Source organism: Choristoneura fumiferana, chromosome 30 (genome assembly GCF_025370935.1).
Source record: "Choristoneura fumiferana chromosome 30, NRCan_CFum_1, whole genome shotgun sequence".
Classification (NCBI taxonomy): domain Eukaryota; kingdom Metazoa; phylum Arthropoda; class Insecta; order Lepidoptera; family Tortricidae; genus Choristoneura; species Choristoneura fumiferana.
The window spans coordinates 8,204,396-8,225,309 of record NC_133501.1 but is presented as its reverse complement, the minus strand read 5'-3'; the positions used below and the strand labels follow the sequence as shown (position 1 = coordinate 8,225,309).

General features: G+C 34.8%; 2 protein-coding genes across 6 annotated transcripts in view; one reads left to right on the top strand and one right to left on the bottom strand.

Annotated features, from left to right (window-relative positions):
- LOC141444740 (igLON family member 5-like) overlaps positions 1-20,914 on the top strand; it is a 253,183-nt gene that overhangs the window by 77,077 nt on the left and 155,192 nt on the right. The window lies entirely within an intron of this gene.
- Positions 169-20,914, bottom strand: part of LOC141444702 (uncharacterized) — a 26,921-nt gene continuing 6,175 nt past the window's right edge. Inside the window, exons 3-4 of the mRNA XM_074110295.1 lie at positions 11,204-11,292; positions 169-10,371 (exon numbers count right to left, since the gene is read on the bottom strand). Of these exons, the coding sequence (XP_073966396.1) occupies positions 898-10,371; positions 11,204-11,292 (9,563 nt within the window). The 3' untranslated portion in view covers positions 169-897. The remainder of the gene's footprint in view (positions 10,372-11,203; positions 11,293-20,914) is intronic.

Here is a 20,914-nt window from a genome sequence, read left to right as displayed (position 1 = left end):
GAAGCGGTAACGTTTCGTGTGCTCTGCCTACCCCATTTGGGAATACAGGCGTGATGTTTATGTGTTTGTAGTAGTAAATTAAAACGGCTAGGTATTTATTTACATTTTTATTAAATACATTTATATTTTACAAAGAAATTTATGTTATTTTATACATTTAATCTCCTTACGTCACTAAAAATATCTAAATAATTTAAAACGTTTCCACATAAAAAAAAAAAAAAAAAATGCAAAGAAAATCTTACAAATAGAAATATGTTGGTATTCTGATGTTATGACGAATAAATAATACTGCCATAGTTTTCTTCACTTTATGATAGTTAAGTAACACTAATAGTGAATATAAAGCAGTTTTAGACATTTTGCTGGCTGTTATTTTTGTTTGAAGACCCACTAAATTACAAAATACTGTACACTATTTACCGAAATTCTATGAATGTGAAAGTTAAGGGCGAGTGTAAATAAAATATACCAAAAATATCATAAATATATTATAATTACTCCGTTACTTAGATTTTTAAAAGATATCGGCCACATATCTTTCTCTCTTCTACTCGTGAGCACGGCCACTGTAATGTGGTCGGAACCTGATAAGTCCTGTTTGTGGTATTTTGACTGAGTCAAAATCACGAAAATTTAAAACGTTATAACTTATATTTTTGACAATTAATCAAAAAATTGTGGACATGGTTAAAGTACCGTATGACGTCACACCTACATACGCTTTTTATTAAGGAGTCACTTTACGGGGGCACTGGAACTTTGTCTCGCTTCATCTTTTTAATTTTAGTTTCTTTGACAAAAGAAAAAAAAACTGATGTCATAAGAATTTCTTTTTTACCCAAGAATCTACCCAATTCCAAGTTCTCTCTAATTATTAATCAAAAGGCATTATATTCAGGATCTGTCATTGAAATTCTGTAAGTAACATTGACAGCCAGCTTTCTGGCATCCACAGTCACAATAAGTAGGCCACAGCAAAATATACCCACCATTGTAGATACACGCTGAGTCTACATTATCAACAATTACATATGGAATATCAAATGTATACACACCTTTAATCACTATAGGTTCCCCATATACCTTACTAATGGCATTTTTTGCTATCTCCTGTACTTTAACAGGACAATATTTTGATTTATTACAAACAATTGGTATAAAATTCAGAGCGCTAGCTTCAACGGTTTCAAAGGTTATTTTAGCTTTTATTAATTTTAGTTTCGAATACCAAGCTTTAAGATTTATGTCATCGTTTTCTGTATTGATAGTGAAATATTTTGTATTCTCTATTGGGTCGTATTTAGCAACACCTAAGTCACCAAGTGGTATGCTTACAGTATTATCGATTACATTACCATTGGATCTAATATAGTTTAACAAATTAGATTTCAAAGCGTTTACGATTGTTGATTGTGCTTGAGAAAAAGCTATTGTAGGTTGATTTATATTTTGAGATAGACAAGGGTTAACATTATATATCGGTGACACAGAAGTAAGTAAAGATTGCTCTGTTGGTTTACTTGAATCATATGTTAACCAACTTTGTGGCAATGAAGTTGCTCCAGTAAATGGTTTTAAATAGTTTTCACTACCTGGTGATATGTCTGTGCATGGTATTGTGCTATCAGATATTGAGTTTTTATAGAATGGTATGGAGTTTGATGAAGATGCTATTGAGGATGGTATAGGTGTGTATAATGGACTACTTTCGTCATATTTAATTTCATTTAGTGCAGAAAATTCTTCTCGTGTTGGATTAATATATTTGTCTGGTCCAGAATTTATTTCAAAAGGAAGAGATTCACAAGTTTTTTCTTCATAAAGCTTGTAATTTTTGTTTAGATGTTGATAATCCTTACGATAATTATTTTCTTTAATTTCAATTGGCTGATCTAATGATTTAAAATGATTGTCTGCCGATTGATTTACTGGAAGAGTGGTCATCTCACTTAGGATTTCATGTAATTCAATGTTAGGGATTTCGGCATTTCCGTCTGTTTTTCTTTTCGCATTATTTTCTTTGACTAGCTCTGTGTGTTTTATTTCATATTGTTCAGGGCTTATAGTTTTCTTAGTATCAGTAACTTCAAAATTGGTGAATGCTGGTTTGTCTGGTGTTTGTTTGACTTCTAGATTTGGTTCTTCTGTACCTTTATTTGAATAATTTAAGTTTGTGATACAGGCTGGATTAACATCAAGTGCCTCAATATTTAGATTTTCATTTACATTATTGTCTAATTCATGTTGTTGTTGATCTGACCCTTCATAAGGAAGCATGCTTGCTTTGTTTTTGCTTTTAAGCTCAATATCATACACATTTGCAACCTCAGAATTCAATTCTCTGTCATTAGGATTACTGAATTTTTGTGCGAAAGGTAAGTTAACATATTCATTGTTTTGTATATTATAAATGTTTCCCTTTTTCCTTTCATCTGTTTTAAATAGTGAGATAGGTCCTATACTCGGTTGATTCACATACGATAAATTTTCTGATGGATAGCACAATTGATTACCATTTTCTATCGTTTCTAGCTTAATGTTGCCAATATTTATTTGTGGATTATAGAGTGCAGCTTGAATAGGTATAGCATATTCAGGTGCGTTATTATTTTCATTTTTACTTATAATACCTACGTTTTTTGTATATTCTTCATCAACTTTATCAATATGTTTACTGTCTTCACTAAAATTTTCTTTTTGATGTAAGTACGAAGGATATTTATTTTCTTTGACCACGTTTGTAACGTCAACGTCTGCATTCATATAAAGTGGCATATAATTAGCATCTTTTATTTGTATTCCATCATACAATAAAGGATTTACTACATCGAGATTGTTTTTCCCACTTGGTGCAAATTTTGGGATCACTTCATGTAGTTGATTATATGTATTTAAGTTAGTATATTTTGGAAGAGTTGAATCAAATTCAACATAATTTTCTTTGGGAACATCATTGCGTTCATTGTTCTTGAAAATTATTTGCTGTGGCACTTCAGATTGAGTAAGTTCTTTTGGTATATAGTTAATTTGATGCATTTTTATTTCATCTGCTGTTTCTTTTGGACTAACTATTTCGTCATTTATTTGTCCTGAGTTCATTAAGGTATAATAATTAGAATTTGAATAATTAGGCACGTAATCTTTTTCTGGCTTAATATTTACAGGTATATGATTGTTTGTTTCTGTAGAAATTATATTTGTGGCACTAGGATTCACTACAGCTACAGGTGCTGAATACATTTGCATAGGTCCATAAATACCAGTTTTTACATTTTGTGGGCTGTATACGCTATTTACATTCACAAAACTACCTGTTAAATCTAAGCTTTGTTTATTTGGCTCCCCTTTTTTATTGATTTGATTAGATAAAAGTTCATATTGTGGTGATTTACCAAATGTTATTGTTCCTTTTTGATCCATGTAATCATTATTTAATTGTAGTATTCCTGTGCCTATGTTGAGCATAGGTTCGTTTAAATGCGATTGATAGCTGAGTGGTGAGTTATCTGCAATTTTTCCATAAGGCCAAGAGCAAGGCAAAACTTTATAAGGCACATTATTTGGTGCACTTTTTATTTTGTTGTTGTTCATTGCATATACATTGTGGTGGTTTAAATCATTATTTTCTGTCTTATAGTCTGGCGTTGCAAAAAGATCACTTGTTACAGTATCTACGCTTTGTACATTAGGATTCTCTTCTTTATCGATTGTTGTTACTTTTGGATTTATGTAATCATTATTTAACTGTAGTAACCCCATGTTTGTGTTAAGTGTGGGTACATTTAATTGTGATGGATAGCTGATCGGTGGTTTAACTGAAATTTGTGCATTTGGTAAAGAGTAAGTTATAATTTTTTTAGGTACATAATTTCGTGTACTTTGTATTTTGTTATTGTGTATGTCATATACATTTTGGGGATTTTTTAGTTGTATTTTATGACTATTATCTGCTATTTCATACTCTGGTAATTGAGCAAATGTTACTGTTGCTTTTGGATTCGTATATTCCTTATTTAAATGTAGTACCTTCATATCTGCAGTTGGTGTTTTTTGATATATGATCGGCGGATTAACAATTTGTTCGTTTGATAAAGAGTGAGGCAAAATATCATTAAGTATATTATTTTGTGTATCTTGTATTTTGTTATTGTTTACTAAATACACATTTTGGGTATTGTCAAGTATTATATCACCAATATTTTTATCTGGCGTTACAAGAACACCGCTCGTCAGAGCATCTATGTCTTGCACAATTAAATTTTCATTGATTCGATTGTTTTGTGTTTGATATTGTCGTATGTTTTCAAATGTTCTTACTGTGTTTGGATTCGTGTATTCACTATTTAATTGCAGTATGTTTGATGTGGGTAGATTGAGTTTGGATTCATAACTGATCGATGGTTTAACTGAAATTTGTTCATTTGGTAAAGAATAAGACAAAACTTCATCAGGTATATTTTGTGGACTTTGTGTTTTGTTCTTACTTAGTCCATACACATTTTGGATACTACTTACTTGTATTCTGCCACTATCGTCTGTCTTATAATATGGCATAGCAAGACCACTATCTGTTAGAGAATCTATGCTTTGTATATTAGGATTCTCTTTTTCATCCATTTGACTGTTTGGTATTTCAAATGTAAGCGTTGCTTTTGGATCATTATTTAAATGTAGCATTTTTACATCTGTGGTTGGTGTTGGTATATTTAATTTAGATTCGTAATTGGTCAGTGGATTAATATTTTGATTTTCAACAACTTCAATTAGTTTTTCCGGTAAAGAATACAAAGCTTCAAAAGGTAAATTATTTTGTGTACTGGGTATTTTGTTATTGTTTAGTGCATATAAATTTTGGGAAATTTGGGGGTTGTTGAGTTGTATTCTGTCGTAATTATCTAGCTTGTTGTTTGGTGCTACAGGAAGATCCCCTATTAGAGTATTCAAACCTTGCTTATTTGCTTTCACACTTTCATTGATTACACTGCATGGTATTTTATAATCTGGTAATTTAGAAAGTGCTGTTGTAGATGTTAGATTATTGTCTTTATTATTTAACTGTAGTATGTTTGGTGCGGGTAGATTTAATTTAGATTGAAAACTTATTGGTGGATTAACTGCAATTGCTTCACCTGGTAAGGAGTTAGACATAACTTCACTAGGTATATTATTTCGTGTACTTGGTATTCTATTGTTATTTACTGCATATGCATTTTCGGGATAATTGAGTTGTATCCTTTGATTATTATCTGTATTATAGTCTGGAGTTCCCAAAAGATCACCTGTTAGAGTATCAATGCTTGGTCCTTCTGCTTTCTTATTTTCAGCGGTTTCACTGCATGGTATTTCATATTCTGATATTTCAGTAAATGCTATAGGCGCTTTTGGATTAATGTGTTCATGTTTAATTTGGAATACGTTTGGGGTGAGCTGATTTAACTTTGATTCATAACTGATGGGTAGATTAGCTGTAATTTGTTTTTCTGGTAAGAGGTAAGGCAAAATTTCATAAGGTACAATATTTTGATCACTTGGTATTTTCTTGTAGTTTTCTCCGTATATATTTTGAGGATTTTTCAGTTGTATTCCATCATTATTATCCGTCTTATAGTCTGGCGCTATGAAATGACCACCTGTTACGGTATTTATGCTCTGTCCATCTGCTTTCTCATTTCCACCGATTTCACTGCATGGTATTTCATAAACTGGTAATTTAGTAAGTTCTATTGTAGCTTTTGGATTAATGTCTTTATTATTTAACTGTAGTATGTTTGGTGCGGGTAGATTTAATTTAGGTTGATAACTTATTGGTGGATTAACTGCAATTACTTCACCTGGTAAGGAGTTAGACATAACTTCATTAGGTATATTATTTCGTGTACTTGGTATTCCATTGTTATTTACTGCATATGCATTTTCGGGATAATTGAGTTGTATCCTTTGATTATTATCTGTCTTATAGTCTGAAGTTCCCAAAAGATCACCTGTTAGAGTATCAATGCTTGGTCCTTCTGCTTTATTATTTTCAGCGGTGTCATTGCATGGTATTTCATATTCTGGTAATTCAGTAAATGCTATAGGCGCTTTTGGATTCATGTGTTCATGTTTAATTTGGAATACGGTTGGGGTGAGCTGATTTAATTTTGGTTCATAACTGATCGGTAGATTTGCTGCGATTTGTTTTTCTGGTAAGGGGTAAGACAAAATTTCATAAGGTACAATACTTTGATCACTTGGTATTTTCTTGTAGTTTTCTCCGTATATATTTTGGGGATTGTTCATTTGTATTTCATCATTATTATCCGTCTTATGGTCTGGCGCTATGAAATGACCACCTGTTACGGTATTTATACTCTGTCCATCTGCGTTCTTATTTCTATCGATTTCACTGCATGGTATTTCAAAATCTGATAATTTAGTAAGTGCTATTGTAGCTTTTGGAATCATGTCTTTATTATTTAATTGTAGTATGCTTGGAGTGAGTAAATCAAATTTGGGTTTAGGATTGATTAATGAGTTTACGGCAATTTGTTGTATTGGGAATGAGTAAGATAAAAATTCACTTGGTATGTTATTTTGTATACTCGGTATTCTGTTGCTATTTAGTACATATGCATTTTGGGGATTGGTTAGTTGTTTTCTGTCATTATTATCTGTTTTATAGTTTGTAGTTCCAAAGAAATCGCCTTTTAAAGTATCTATGTTTGGTATATCTGCTTTCTTTCGATTGGTTTCACTGCATGGTATTTTATATTCTGGCAATTTAGTAAATGCTATTGTAGCTTTTGGATTTTGTATTTGGAGTATGTTTGGGGTGAGCTGATTTAATTTCTGTTGATAACTGATTGGTAAATTAGCTGTAATTTGTTTTTCTGGTAAGGAGTTAGACAAAATTTCGTAAGAAATAATATTTTGTGCACTTGGTATTTTGTTGTACCTTTCTCCGTATATATTTTGGGGATTGTTCAGTTGTATTTTATCATCATTATTCGTCTTATAATCTGGTATTGCAGAATGACCACCTGTTAAGGTATCTATGCTTGGCCCGTCTGTTTTCTCATTTTTATCGGTTTCACTGCATGGTATTTCAAATTCTGGTAATTTAGTAAATGCTATCGCATCTTTTGGATTAATGTTTTTATTAAACTGAAGTATGTTTGGAGTGGGTAGATCAAATTTCCGTTTAGGATCGGTCAATGAATTAACTGTAATTCGTTTTATTGGCAAAGAATAAGATAACATTTCACTCGGTATATTATTTTGTACAGTCGGTGTTTCATTACTATTTAGTACATATGCATTTTGGAGATTGTTTAGTTGTTTTCTGTCATCATTATCCGTCTCATAGTCTAGCGTTACAAACATATCATCTGTTAGAGTATTTATGCTTGGTCCGTCTGCTTTCTTATTTGCATCAGATACACTGCATGGTATTTCATACTCTGGTGATTTAGTAAATGTTTTTGTAGCTTTTGGATTCATGTGCTCATTATTTAAATGTAGCATTCTCATGTTTGTATTTCGTGTCGGTGGGTTTAAGTTTGATTTACTATTAAATGGATTCACCACAATTTGTTCATCGGGTAAGGAATAAGAGAAAATTTCGTTAGGTATATTATGCTGCGGGCTTTGTATTTTGTTGTAAGGTGCTGCATATGTATTTTGGGAATTATTAAGTTGTATTGTATTATCTGGTGGTACAAGAATATTACCTGTTAGTGTATCTATACCTTGCGCAATTGGATTCACATTTTCAACAATTTCTTTGTTTGGTACCTTATATTCTGGTAATTTAGTATATGTTATAAATGTTTTTGGGTTAATATATCTATTATTCAACTCTAGTACCTTACTGTTTGTGTTTGGTGTATTTAGATTAAATTTTGAGTCATAACATATCAATGGCTCAACTGAAATTTGTTCTTCTGGTATAGAGTAAGATATAACTTCATTAGGTACATTATTTTGTGTACTTTGTATTTTATTGTTGTCTACAATGACATTTTGGGGATTTTCAAATTGTATTCTACCACCGTTATTTGCCTTATAGTCTGGCACTTCGAGAATACTGCCAGTCAGAGTGTCTATATCTTGCACACTTGACTTCTCGATATCATCAATGTGACCGTTCAGTGTTTCATATACGGGTAATTTAGCGAATGTTGTAGCTTTTGGATTCATATATTCATTATTTAATTGCAATACTCCTATATCTGTGTTTTTAATGGGTAGATTTGATTTCAATTGAAAGCTGATCGGTGGATTAGTTGAAATTTGCTCATTTGATAAAGAGTAAGGGAATAGTTCATTGCTCATATTAGGTTGTGCGCTTTGTATTTTATTGTTGTTTACTGCATATACGTTTTCGGGACTGACTAGTTGTATTCTGCCATTATTGTATGTCTTATAGCTAGGCATAACATGAAAACTACCTGATAGAGTATCTGTGCTTTGTCTATTTGGTAAACCTGAAGTTACCATAGACTCTGGAAATATATTTATATTAGAACCAATAGGAATCTTCTCATATTTTTTTTCACTTAATATTTGTGGTAAATCTCTGTCAATATTTAGATCTCCATGACTCTGAGGAGCTTTACTAGGTATTGCGTCACTGTATTCAATTTTATCATTCTTTATAGTTGGAACAATTTTAGGGTAAAGTGTCGTTGCCAATGGTTCTGACTTCTCACTAATAAATCTATTTCCTATATTTTCAGATATTACCTCATCATATTTAGATTCTAGAGGTTCAATTGTTTGCTTGCCAACATCAGTCGTTGCTATTCCAAAATTGGGATAATTATTGTTTGTAATGAAAACGTGTGAAGCAGATTTAGTTTTATCTTCAGGAAACTTTTGACTTTCATTTATTGTTGTTGAATCAGCATTTTGCAGATAATATGTTAATTTATTATTCGGCCATACATTTGTCACGCTACTATCAGGACGTTCAGGTATTTTACCAACCACAAGTTTACCATTTTCTAGCATTTTCGGAAGAGGTGCCTGAATTTCATCAACACTGAATCCTTGAAGTTTAGTGAGTTTTCCTTCATTTTCACAGAGTGCATTTAATTCAAGTGGAGACGAATTTTCACAATTTTCCATAACTATACTAAATGGATTCTGATTACTAATAAATTGAGGTTGTCCTGTAATAACAACCTTATTATTTTCATTATTATTGGTTGGTAGAGCTTGACTACTAAAAACTGTAAATTGGGATTTTTTTACATTTGAATGTACATTGCAAATTGCCGTAGTTTGTCCATTAGGCGTAATATTAGGTACAAATTTGTTATCATTATCATTTATTGGTGTGTTTTGATCATTTGAAAATACATTAATTGGATATTTGTTATCATTACTATTTACTTTTCCATTTTCATAAAATTCATTTGACTTTTCAGTGTTTGGTGGATATTCATATAAAATATCATTAATATTAGGTTTTTTATTATATGTAGCGTAGTACAGATTTGGATTACCGCATTTACTATATTGCGACAATGGGTATAATTTCTGTAAAAAGTTAAGGGGATATATCTGTTGAGTTATTGAATTAAAACTAGGTTTATCTATACCTATGCTAGGTAGATTTTTGCATAAAAATGGACATAAATTAGACATAAATTTACAAGATTTCGGGCCTAATAAATTGGAGAGTTTAGTATACGGACAAATATTTTGGTATTTTTCTGGGTTCAGATAAACACAAGGCTTTAAAAATCTATCGACGTATGGATTGGAATATCTATTGCCATTGTTACAAATACATGGAAGCTTAAATAGTTTAGTGTCAGCGCAAATTTGGTTTAGTTTGTCAGTAGTACTGTCATCGTTAGCATTAATAATAGCGTCAGTGTTAAATGCATTGCTTATTTGGTTTCCTTCGTCTTTTGCTACTAAATACTCACAAACTGCTGCAGTTTTACCAAGTTCACCAACCTTTGTTAACGGTTTGATAGAATCATCATCAAAATCATCAATCTCGCATTTACAATGAATATCATCGCAAAACTGTATAATATCAGCTTTAACATGTGGTATCATTATTAATTTATCAATAATCCAACTTCTTCCGTTACCAATATACAAATGATAGAAATTCCTAACGAAATAATGATCATGGTTGATTATTTCTGTTTTGAAAATCTTTCTGTTTGCACCGAAACTTCCAACATAGTGGAAATCGTGATCTATATATACATAGAAAGCTACAACAAGGTCTCTCGCGTCGTCTGTCTTTATATTATGTATTATTTCAAACACTTCTTCATTGAAACATGCAACGTGGATCAATTTGACAGTGTTGAGTATAGTTTCATATTCGTTTAGTTCTTCGGGCTTCATGTGTTTTATGTCAACCTGAAAATTAATAAATATTTTTTTTAATTTGTCAAATAGCTTAAGGGGCACTGAGTTAGTAGCGCTAGTCAATAGGGGAGGGGGAACTGGAAGGGGATATAGTGGCAAAGCGCGGCGGCTCAAGATAGGTTGATCAGAACGCGCGCGTTTTTTGGTATTTCTTCGCATTACTTAAACAAATACATATATATGTATGCATAGTATATGCGATAAAAAGAGATTCTGTTTTCTTATTCTTTAAAAACTCATGACCTGCAGCGCAATATTAACGCCATACAAAGGTTTTATTTTGTTTTTTAGAGACGACTGGTATTTTTTTCTATCAAATGAACTCATCATGTCATATTCGTCGTCCGATCAATCGGACAAGCCGAACGGACCAAGCGTGGCCTAAGTTAGTCGAAAGACGTCCACTGCTGGACATAGGCCTCCCCAAGGCTCGCCACTCAGACCGGTCTTGTGCTTTCCGCATCCACCGCGTTCCCGCGATCTTAACCAGGTCGTCGCTCCATCTTGTTGGAGGTCTACCGACAGCTCGTCTCCCGGTCCGCGGACGCCATTCGAGAACCTTCTGACCCCAGCGGCCATCGGTCCTGCGAGCAATGTGCCCCGCCCACTGCCACTTCTGACGAACTACAAGTACCTAAATGATTTATACTCGTCGAGTAAAATCTCGAACATATTATACTATATGTGACACATATAGCACAACATATTTTGTTACATATCGTAACACTGCCGACTGCAACAGTTTCAAATAAGTGTGAATATGTTTATCTTCTATCTTTCTCTCAATACTTATGCAAATTGTAATTGATTTATGCCAGCCTACCGGGTTCGCCTGTGTAGTTTGAGGCCAGACGCACGCCGAACTCCATACTGGATCTGCGCAAGCAAAGCCTGGAGTCAGCAGAAGTATATCTGAAACACAAACGTAAAGTTTCTGTTATAAAATTACCTGGGCGACCGGGTCGGGCTAAAATTAGAAAACACGCAATTCCCAGAGATAAGTAAAACCGTGTGTGTTACATACAATTTCACCGTTAATGCCAACCTTAAATTAAACGTAGTTGGATCGATTTTTCCCAAAAAAAAGCCCCCACATGGCAAATTTCGTCAAAATCGTTAGAGTCGTTTCCAAGATCCCGGTATATATAAATATACAAGAATTGCGCGTTTAAGTCTGCGTTCCTACCAGAGATGTACGAGGATGTTTTTTCTTGTGCAAGGTCGGCCCGGATTGCTACCACCATCTTGCTCGCTAATCCTGCCGTGAAGCAGCAGTGCTTGCACTGTTGTGTTTCGGCGTGGAGAGTAAGACAGCCGGTGAAATTACTGGCACTTGAGGATCCCGTCTTAGGCCTCTAGGTTGGCAACGCATCTGCAATAACCCTGGTGTTGCAGATGTTTATGGGGGGTGGTATTCTCTTACAATCAGGAGACCCACTTGCTCGTTTGCCATCCAGTTGAATAAAAAAAAACCTCAACCTCCGAAGTCATGTTTTTTAAACACTGTGCTATCCGGTCATCAAGGTTGATCGTATATATATATCTAGGAATACGCGTGTACTAAAATTCCCAAACGAAGCTTGTTGCCCCGGCAACGCAACACTAATTCTGAAAACGTAATCTTTAACGCAATTTTTCACACAAATTTAATTCTTAAACTCTGTAATAAATTCTTAAGAAAAATAAGGCCACCTGGCTTTATTTATGTTAAAGATTTATATCGAGTGCTGGAGAGTGCAGCCTGGTCACTTGGGTGAAAAATTATTCATGCCGCACCACTTTTTTAAGTGAGAGAGAGAGAGTGAGAGAGAGAGAGAGAAACATTTATTTACACATATTCGATACACATAAAAATACATAAGATGGAAAAAAATAAAAATAACATCGAATAGTATAAAGTGGACCCCACTCAGCATAGTGTTACGGCAAGCCGCAACGCTAAGTATAGATAGTCACTTGAAGTTGTCATTGAGCCAAGCGACTGAGATTTACTTAGGGTTACCATATGGAAAAATAAAATGACCTGGAAAAATCCTGACGTCACCCTAAAAGTCCTGACATATCTCGTATCAGACATTTGGCGTAGCTTGAACGACGTATTTGAGTGTTTAGTTAAAAAATGTAATTGAGGTCTCTTTAGCTGAAGTTTATTCTATTTCAAATTTGGTTTAAGATTAATATTGTTGGTTTTCTTGATTACTTACCACTTACATTTATCATTTCATTCATTTGAATTTGAACTGTGTACATTTTGTAATTTGAGTATATGAAAATATATTTTATGAATTTATTTCTGATAATTTTTTGTTGAGAATTAGATTTTTAATACAAGCTTTTTGCTGATTGTACTTTTTGTTGACTGTACTTGCATTGTCATTCAAACTACATTTCCGTACCAAATTTCAAGTCGATGCTATTAACCGTTCCATTTCCATTGCCATTAGGAGTTTCGCCCTGCAGAGATGCCCTGGCCGGACTCAAATTTTTGGGTCCAATTTGGCTGCCAAGATTTGACCCAAGTAAATAAATAAACAAACAGGGCAAGTTAAATAAAAGTTTGTAAAAAAAATCCTAACAGTTACCCAGTCCGGCTGCAATCCTGACAAAAGGTTAGAAATTCAGACATGTCAGATCAAATCCTGATGTATGGCAACCCTAGATTTACTGGGATGAGTGAGCGTGTCGACCGTTCGGTCAAACGTCATTACCATCCCACGTTTATAATTGTAATTTTATGAATAAATAAATAAATAATTAGCACAACGGAAGGAGACGGACGGACGGAGTTTCTTTGCGCGATAGAATCCGGAATACGGAAATTCGTCGAAGAACTAAAGTCACTGACATAGCTGGAAAAATATGCAAATTGAAGTGGCAATGGGCAGGCCACATCGCTCGAAGAACAGATAACCGTTGGGGAAGAAAAGTCCTCGAGTGGCGACCACGAACCGGAAGACGAAGCGTTGGCAGGCCTCCCACCAGGTGGACTGACGACATCGTGAGAGTAGCGGGAAACCGGTGGATGCAAGTGGCGAGTTGTCGTTCATTGTGGCGTTCTAAGGGGGAGGCCTTTGTCCAGCAGTGGACGTCTTCGGGCTGATGATGATGATGATGATGACAACGGAAGGATAAGTCGCGAAACTTTTGATTTAACTCGATTTAACATCGGTGTTATCTTTAGTTTTTATAAAAAGTTAACCTTGAGCATCATCTCGTTAACAATACTTGCCGAAACGGTAATGTCGAAAAAAGAACGCCACAAAAACGCTGAATATTAATTTACCCCATGCGTTAAGCGGCTAAGATGTAAATTAAACTAGTTGGTATGCGTTCGGAACTGTAAACAGAAGATCGATTTTCTTTTTCTTTCTCACGTGAAACTTCAGGAAAACGAAGAAACCGATGAGTCTCGAATGCCATATTTTTCTAGCTTTTCTTCGGTTTTAGTTCGCTTCCTAAGCTACTCTTATTGTGAACTCTTATTTTATTTTCGTATAAGTAAATTAAAAAAAAAACTGGTTTTACTGTACTGGCAACCACATCTATCGACAAACTTGACCAGTAAAATAACCGCGCGTTCAAACGCCGTTGAACTGGTTGTTCTTTCCCGGCTCTGTGCACATAATACTCTTTAGGAATTTTAATTGTTAATTTTTAGGTCAAATTGACAAATGGCAGGGAGTGGGCTTAGGGGGACTAAATTCTGGTCCACTGGACGTTTCTGACTGGTTGACAAGCTTGTGACTGTTGATTAACGATTATTTGGCTTTTTAGGGTTCCTTAAGATGAATATCATACATAATATATACTATATCAACTCTATATAATCGCATCAATAAATAGTTTGACATTTACCAACTTACTCTCCACAAATGCAAGTTGAAGTTTATCGAATGGCTGCAATCATTATATTTACCTATGACCACACGGAGAAACTTTAAGTTATTGCCACCTAAGTAACACATAATATACACAACCACCCACACACCCGACCCACACTCACTCACACACACATACACACACTGCGCACTCACTTATGACCACGCTTCTTTATTATTATTATTATTTTGTTTCATTTCGTACCTACATACTCGTGCATACTAACAGACTAAGGCCGGAAATAAACGCATACTTATTTTTTTATTTTTTTTTGCAAAGTAATAATTAATTTGTTACTTTTGTTAAATTATTTTGAAACTTTCTTGTGATGTGATTTATTTAAACTACACCACTTTCAGATATTTTAGAGCACCTAAACCTAAACAGCATTAAGTACCTACTTAGGTACGCACCACTCATAAACATAACTTCCACAATCGCACAAAACAAATTAACCTGAAGCGTTAAAATACGCAAAAACTTGAACATAAAATGCAGCTTAAAATGATTTGTCGCGCCAAAAGTTCGCCAATTCAAAATGGCGGCAAGATGGCCGCTAAAGGTGTCTTCACACGTCACATTCAGATCGGAATTTATTCCTAAAGTTGGCAATGACTTTGACAGTTCCAATGGGTATCGAAAATGACGTTTTAAATTATTAAAATACTAGATTTTACCCGAGGCTTTGCATGTAATCCATTAGATAGAAATCTCGGGATTTTACTGAATTCCCATAGGAATCCTTATAAATTACATCGTGTTTTTCATTAATATACCCGCGCTAAATATACTGCTCAAAAAATAATAGGAGCCACGAATTATTGTTTTTTTATATATGCATAAGTGGGGGAAAACGAGCATGCGGGCCACTTGATAGGAAGCAATCACCGCCGCCCATGGACACCTGTCAACACGAGGGGTATCACAGGTGTTGCCGGCCCTTTAAGAGACTGATGCTCGTTTTTGAAAGACCCTTAAGTTGTACCGCGCGTTGTAAAGTTGTTGTTGGTGAAACGAAAAAACTAATAAATGTAATTGTTTATAACTTCCTTGCCCAAAAATGGTTTTATTAATACCACATAACACAATACAAATACTTTTCAGTCAATTCAAACGTGAGTATTTATATTCTATTTAAATTTGTTCTAAGATGATTCAAATGACAGATGCCAAACTGACGGAACTACTTAGAGTCCCTCCTACTGTTATGCAAACTAAGTATGGATACTTTTGCATGTATATACCTAGTGCTAAAAGTGGCAATTGCATTATTGGTTGGTTTAAACGTTACAATATCGAACTTTAATTTCATTTAATTTCACTTTCCGACTCTGACGAACTATCTTGCAAATTAATAATAAGTTCGTTTATTTTACAGCTTTTATTTTTACCGATAACCCGCACCTCTAGCAATTGCGGCCTATTGAAACAATATTGTAAAGGCGTTCATTAAAGAAAGTAAGTTAGTATAACACGTCCCTACGTTGTAACTTAATAATTTGCAAACCAACGTTTGCCATAAAATATATAGAACCGTGCTGTTTTCAGCGTTTTTTTAAGTTCATCATATAGAATGCAGTAGGTTAGGTTAGGTTAGTTTAATATCAACTCCGAAGAAATTACTATTTTAGAAATAAATTATGGCAAATGAAAATTCTAGAAAACGATACATTTGGGCATGTGAAATTCGGGCAAACGATAGAGAGCCCTCTGTTGGAAAAATTAGAAAATTAGTTACCGTCTCACAAAGTTACATAATCATCATGTGTCATTTGAATTATCTCAGAACAAATAGAGTTATAGATAAAAACACAAACGCTAGTTCATGTAATTGAACCGTTTTTAGTAATTTCAAGCAACATTTAATTACGTAGACATTTTTTTAAACTTTGCCCCAAATCGAACTTCTAAGTGTACAAATAAAATTGTAGAGTTAAACAATAAATTCGTCCAAGAGGTGCCAACGGGGGTGTATCCTAATCGACGCTGAAGTGATAAAAAGCGAATGAATTTCAATGTGCCCCGATTATATGACAAGTTGGGGTGACAATGACACTTAAATATCGAGGACTCTGGCTTTGAACTGATTTTTATTTGTGCTTTAACACTGCTATTTCAATTCAATATTTTTTGAAATATAACTCCTTTCAAAATAATGTTTCTCAATAGCGATTTTCCCAAACTGGTGGTTGATTTTTTTGACATTCATAAGTGTTGTCATAGTCTAAACTTAATTAAAGATTTTTTACTTTGAACGAATTTATCTTTTGATTACGGTAACTTAGAATTTTGATTTTTTCACCGCTTCTAGGAGTAGGTAGTAGACATGAGCAATGATATTCATTTCAGCGTGATACCTCCACGCGGTCCTAAGAATAATCTAATCTAACCATCATCATCATCCCACTGCTGGGCACAGAACAAGAGGGCTTGGGCCGTAGTTCCCACGCGGGCCCAGTGCGGATTGGGAACTTCACACGCACCAATGAATTGCTTCGCAGGTTTGTGCAGGTTTCCTCACGATGTTTTCCTTCACCGCAAAGCTCGTGGGAATCTAACCAACTTAGAAAAAAACACTTTGAAGGTGAAAACCCCCAGCATTGTCATTTCAAAGTTGCTAAACTACAGCTAAACTGATTTAAATGAAACAGCAAGAAAACTCGACTCGCTTTCAAGTGAAAAAACCGCATTGAAATCGATTCGTCTTTTTGAGAGCTACGATATCACAGACAGACAGAAATTGGCGTCCAACTCATACACGCGTCTTTTTGCGTCGGCGGTTAAAAAGTATCTTGACAGAAAAACAGACAGAAAGACGGTCAATAATCCTATAATGTTTCCGTTTTCCCTTCTGAAGTAGAAAACCTTAAAAATGTTACCATTTTCACCATCACTATTCATCTCAGACATTATATTTCGCATGACACACAGACGTTCACCTTCAATAATTACATTTGGATATACTTTTCCCTGTTTCTTAGCGGCAAAAAGATCGAAAATAAAAAGCTGGCTTCAAACGACAAAGTTTTCGAGAAAGTTCCCGGAACTCGCAAACGTGGCGACCCTACGCAAAAGCGCGCCAAAACGAAAACAAGATGGCGGCGCGTAAAAAAGCAAATGGCCGCTTTGCAATTGTAATGTGTTAGGTTAGGCCTTTTAGGGGCCCGTTTTCAAACAACAAAAAAAGTCAAGTATCTTTTTTAAGAAAGTTTTTATTTAAATTCTCCTTTTTGTTGTTTTAATCATGCACCAACTTTTATTGCGTGAAGTTTGTATGTGCGTTGTTCAACCGTTTAATTTCTAAGCTATCGTATAATATTCTCCTCTGTGGTTCTTCTAATAATGGTATTATAATCCTATTAATATTATAAACTAGCTGTTGTCCGCTTAGGATTCACTATCCCGCAGGGACTATGTAATTTTCCGGGATAAAAACTATTCTATACCCTTCTCCGGGACTCAAACTCTTTTTATGCCGAATTTCATCTAAATCAATTTAGCGGTTTAGAGGTGAAGAGGTTACAAACAAACAGACAGACAAACTTTCGCATTTATAATATTAGTGGGATGCTAAAGAACTCGTGCGGCTATATGATCGTCATACCCCTACACTCAGTCAACTCGTGAACATAACGTCTGCAATGTGGTGGAAACGTCGAGGTATTTCAAAGTCAAAGTCAAAATATCTTTTCATCACACTTGCTCGTAAACAGTGTCGTAACATGCAGGCTACCTTAGTTGCAACCCCCCAAATAAAACCCTCGACCTTAATGTGCTTGTCATGAAACCCGTGGTCGGTAAATGTGAGTCATTGCGCGTACAAATTTTCTTGTCATGAAGCCCAAGGTCGGTAAATGAGTCAGTGCCCGTACTGATGGTGCTGCGCGCGCTGCTGCAGGACCACATGGACCACCACATGCACACGCACGTTGCGGCGCATGCCGAGGGAGGGGGAGGTAGAGGGCGACGCTGCCAAGAGCACAGCCTAAGGTATCGCCAATATTTGGAACAATTATATTTTTTCTTTTACAAATATAAAATTTTACTCGCAAATGTGATGAAAAACATTGTATGTCGCACGGGCGGTACTAGAATTACGAACATCGACTCATTAAAGCCCTAATAGACTCTCGTTCGTAATTCCTTATTTACCGCCCTTAAGACACAATGTACTATTACTCAATTTAGGCTATAACAAGCACTTATGTCAAAAAAAATCTACCACCGGTCGATACTATTTTGAGCAATAAATAAATAAATATCATGGGACACTTGACACCAATTAGGAATAAGAATAAGAATGGTTTATTGGCTGATAAAAATAGATACACATATAGACACTGAAATATACACATCCATGACTATTCCTACCAGCCAAAATGGCCGCCAAAAAGATCTGAAGATTATTTCGCAACGCAATTGACCTGATTATAGCGTAATAAACAGATGTTGTGTCCTTACCGATTGACTTACGACGCGCAGTCTTTGTCACTATTTAAATCTATGCTTAAGGAGCACTATCTGTCATCTTGTAATTATTAGCCTTATTATAGTTTATTTATTTATTTGTTGCTGTTTATCTCACTACCTATATTTATTTTGGACGTATATTATATGTACGATATAATTATGTATGTATTCGTAGATGTATTGCTGTTACGTTTAAATTTTCTGATCTACTTTTGATGCACCACCTGTTGTAAACTAGTCCTTCCTTCTTTCTGTAAAAAAGGTTGCCTGGAAGAGATCGCTCTTAAGCGATAAGGCCGCCTATTGCTCACCTTGTAATTTTAATAATTTGTTTTCTGTATCGCTTACTATGTCTGGTGTACAATAAAGAGTCTTTGTATTGTATTGTATTGTATTGTTGTGGTTTTTTCAACGTGTCTAATACTTTGTTTTTTTAGCATTAGTCGTAGAAAGAAGGTAAGCGATTTTGACGTGTCTTTTTATTGAAAAACACTTGAAAAATAAGTCACAGGAAATGTAACAATTAGCAAGGACTAAGGGTTAGGAAGGCTAATTGATATGTTTATTTACATGCTTCTCGTATCATAAAATAGATACTGTGTTTTTAAAAACTTTTTCAATAGAAAGACTCGTCAAGATTATTTACCCTTTTTCTAATGCTAAAGAAACGAGGTATACTTTGAGCGACTTTGAAAAAGATGAGGTTGGCAACACTTCGTGCTTGGCCGCTCCCCAAGCGTTACGTTTAGACGTCAAGTTTCGCTCTAAACTGTATACTTAAACCGTTTTTAACTTTGGATAAATGACGGTTACTTTTAACGGTTTTAGGGCCTGTTTCACAACTTGTCGACTAACTTTAAGTGTTAGATAAAAATAATGCGGTCTTTGTTTATTAGGACAAAACAAACAGAGACGGCATCATTGATATCCGTCACTTAAAGTTAGTCGACAAGTGGTGAAACAGGCTCTAAACTCTAAAGTTTTATGTTAGTACAATATGGCGGAGGATAAACAAGAGTTGATGGGACGTCATCGCCATCAGCATCATCGTCCATTGTTGAACCAAGGCCTCTTAGAATAGGTACCGCTACCGCAATTGACGGGTACTCGCCACTTGCATCCACCGGTTGCAACCACAGATATAGATTTTATCCGGTTCGAAGGACCAAGTTTAATGTTGGGTTAATTATAGCACTAAAAGATGCAGATTGACTTTTTGACACTTTTATTATGTTTTTCGCGTTAACAAAGTCTAGATTCAGCATCATCAGCCTTTTAAGCTCATAAGAAAAATGTACGCAATGTGAGATCATCATGAAAAAAATATGATTTTCAGATTTTTCTTATTTATTGTGCTATAAGAGCTACCTTTATGCAAAATTCCAAGTATCTAGGACAGCCGCAGTGCGCTATAACTTTTTCTGTTAAGGCGATTTGTATGAAAACACCTTTTAATGACTGTAGCTTTTGATTGCCTTGACTTAGAAGTTTGATTTTTTCACAGCTTTCGGGACTATTGACCTGAGTTTAGGGTTTTCATTTCAACTCGATACCGATACTCCGCTAAAGGGTCCGCATAAAGGGTCTTGACAGACAGACGGACGGAGGGACAGCAAATCCTATAAGAGTTCAATGTTTTCCTCTTGAAGAACGGAACCCTAAAAAACATTTGTTCCGGCGCTTTTCAAATACGACCTATTTACTTGAAAATATGGGGATGAAAGTTCTTACGGAATTCCAAACAAATTTACTATAAGTATATTTATCGGAACTATGTGTAGCTAAAATGCCGTCTTAATTATAATCATATCCTCCTAACTTACAATAAAGGACGTACCTAAGGTGTCAAGAGTTCACTATGAGAATAAGTCCTTTTATGCTGGCAGGGTAGAATACACGTCGTTTTGCTAAAATGTGTCTACCCGCAAAATATTTATGTTTTACTAAAGAACATGGATGGATGGAAGAACGAAAATGGTTATTTTCAGTAAACGTAGAAGTTTCTATGTGCTATTATTGGCAGAATGTATCCTAAATAAATTAAATACTTCCCAAAGTTACTATTCCACGCGGATGAAGTCGCGGGCAAAAGCTAGTATGTCATAAAACCATCGCTAGAAACCGCATTCAAATCGGTCCACACGCTTAAGAGCTACGGTGGCACAGACAGACACACAATATCGGT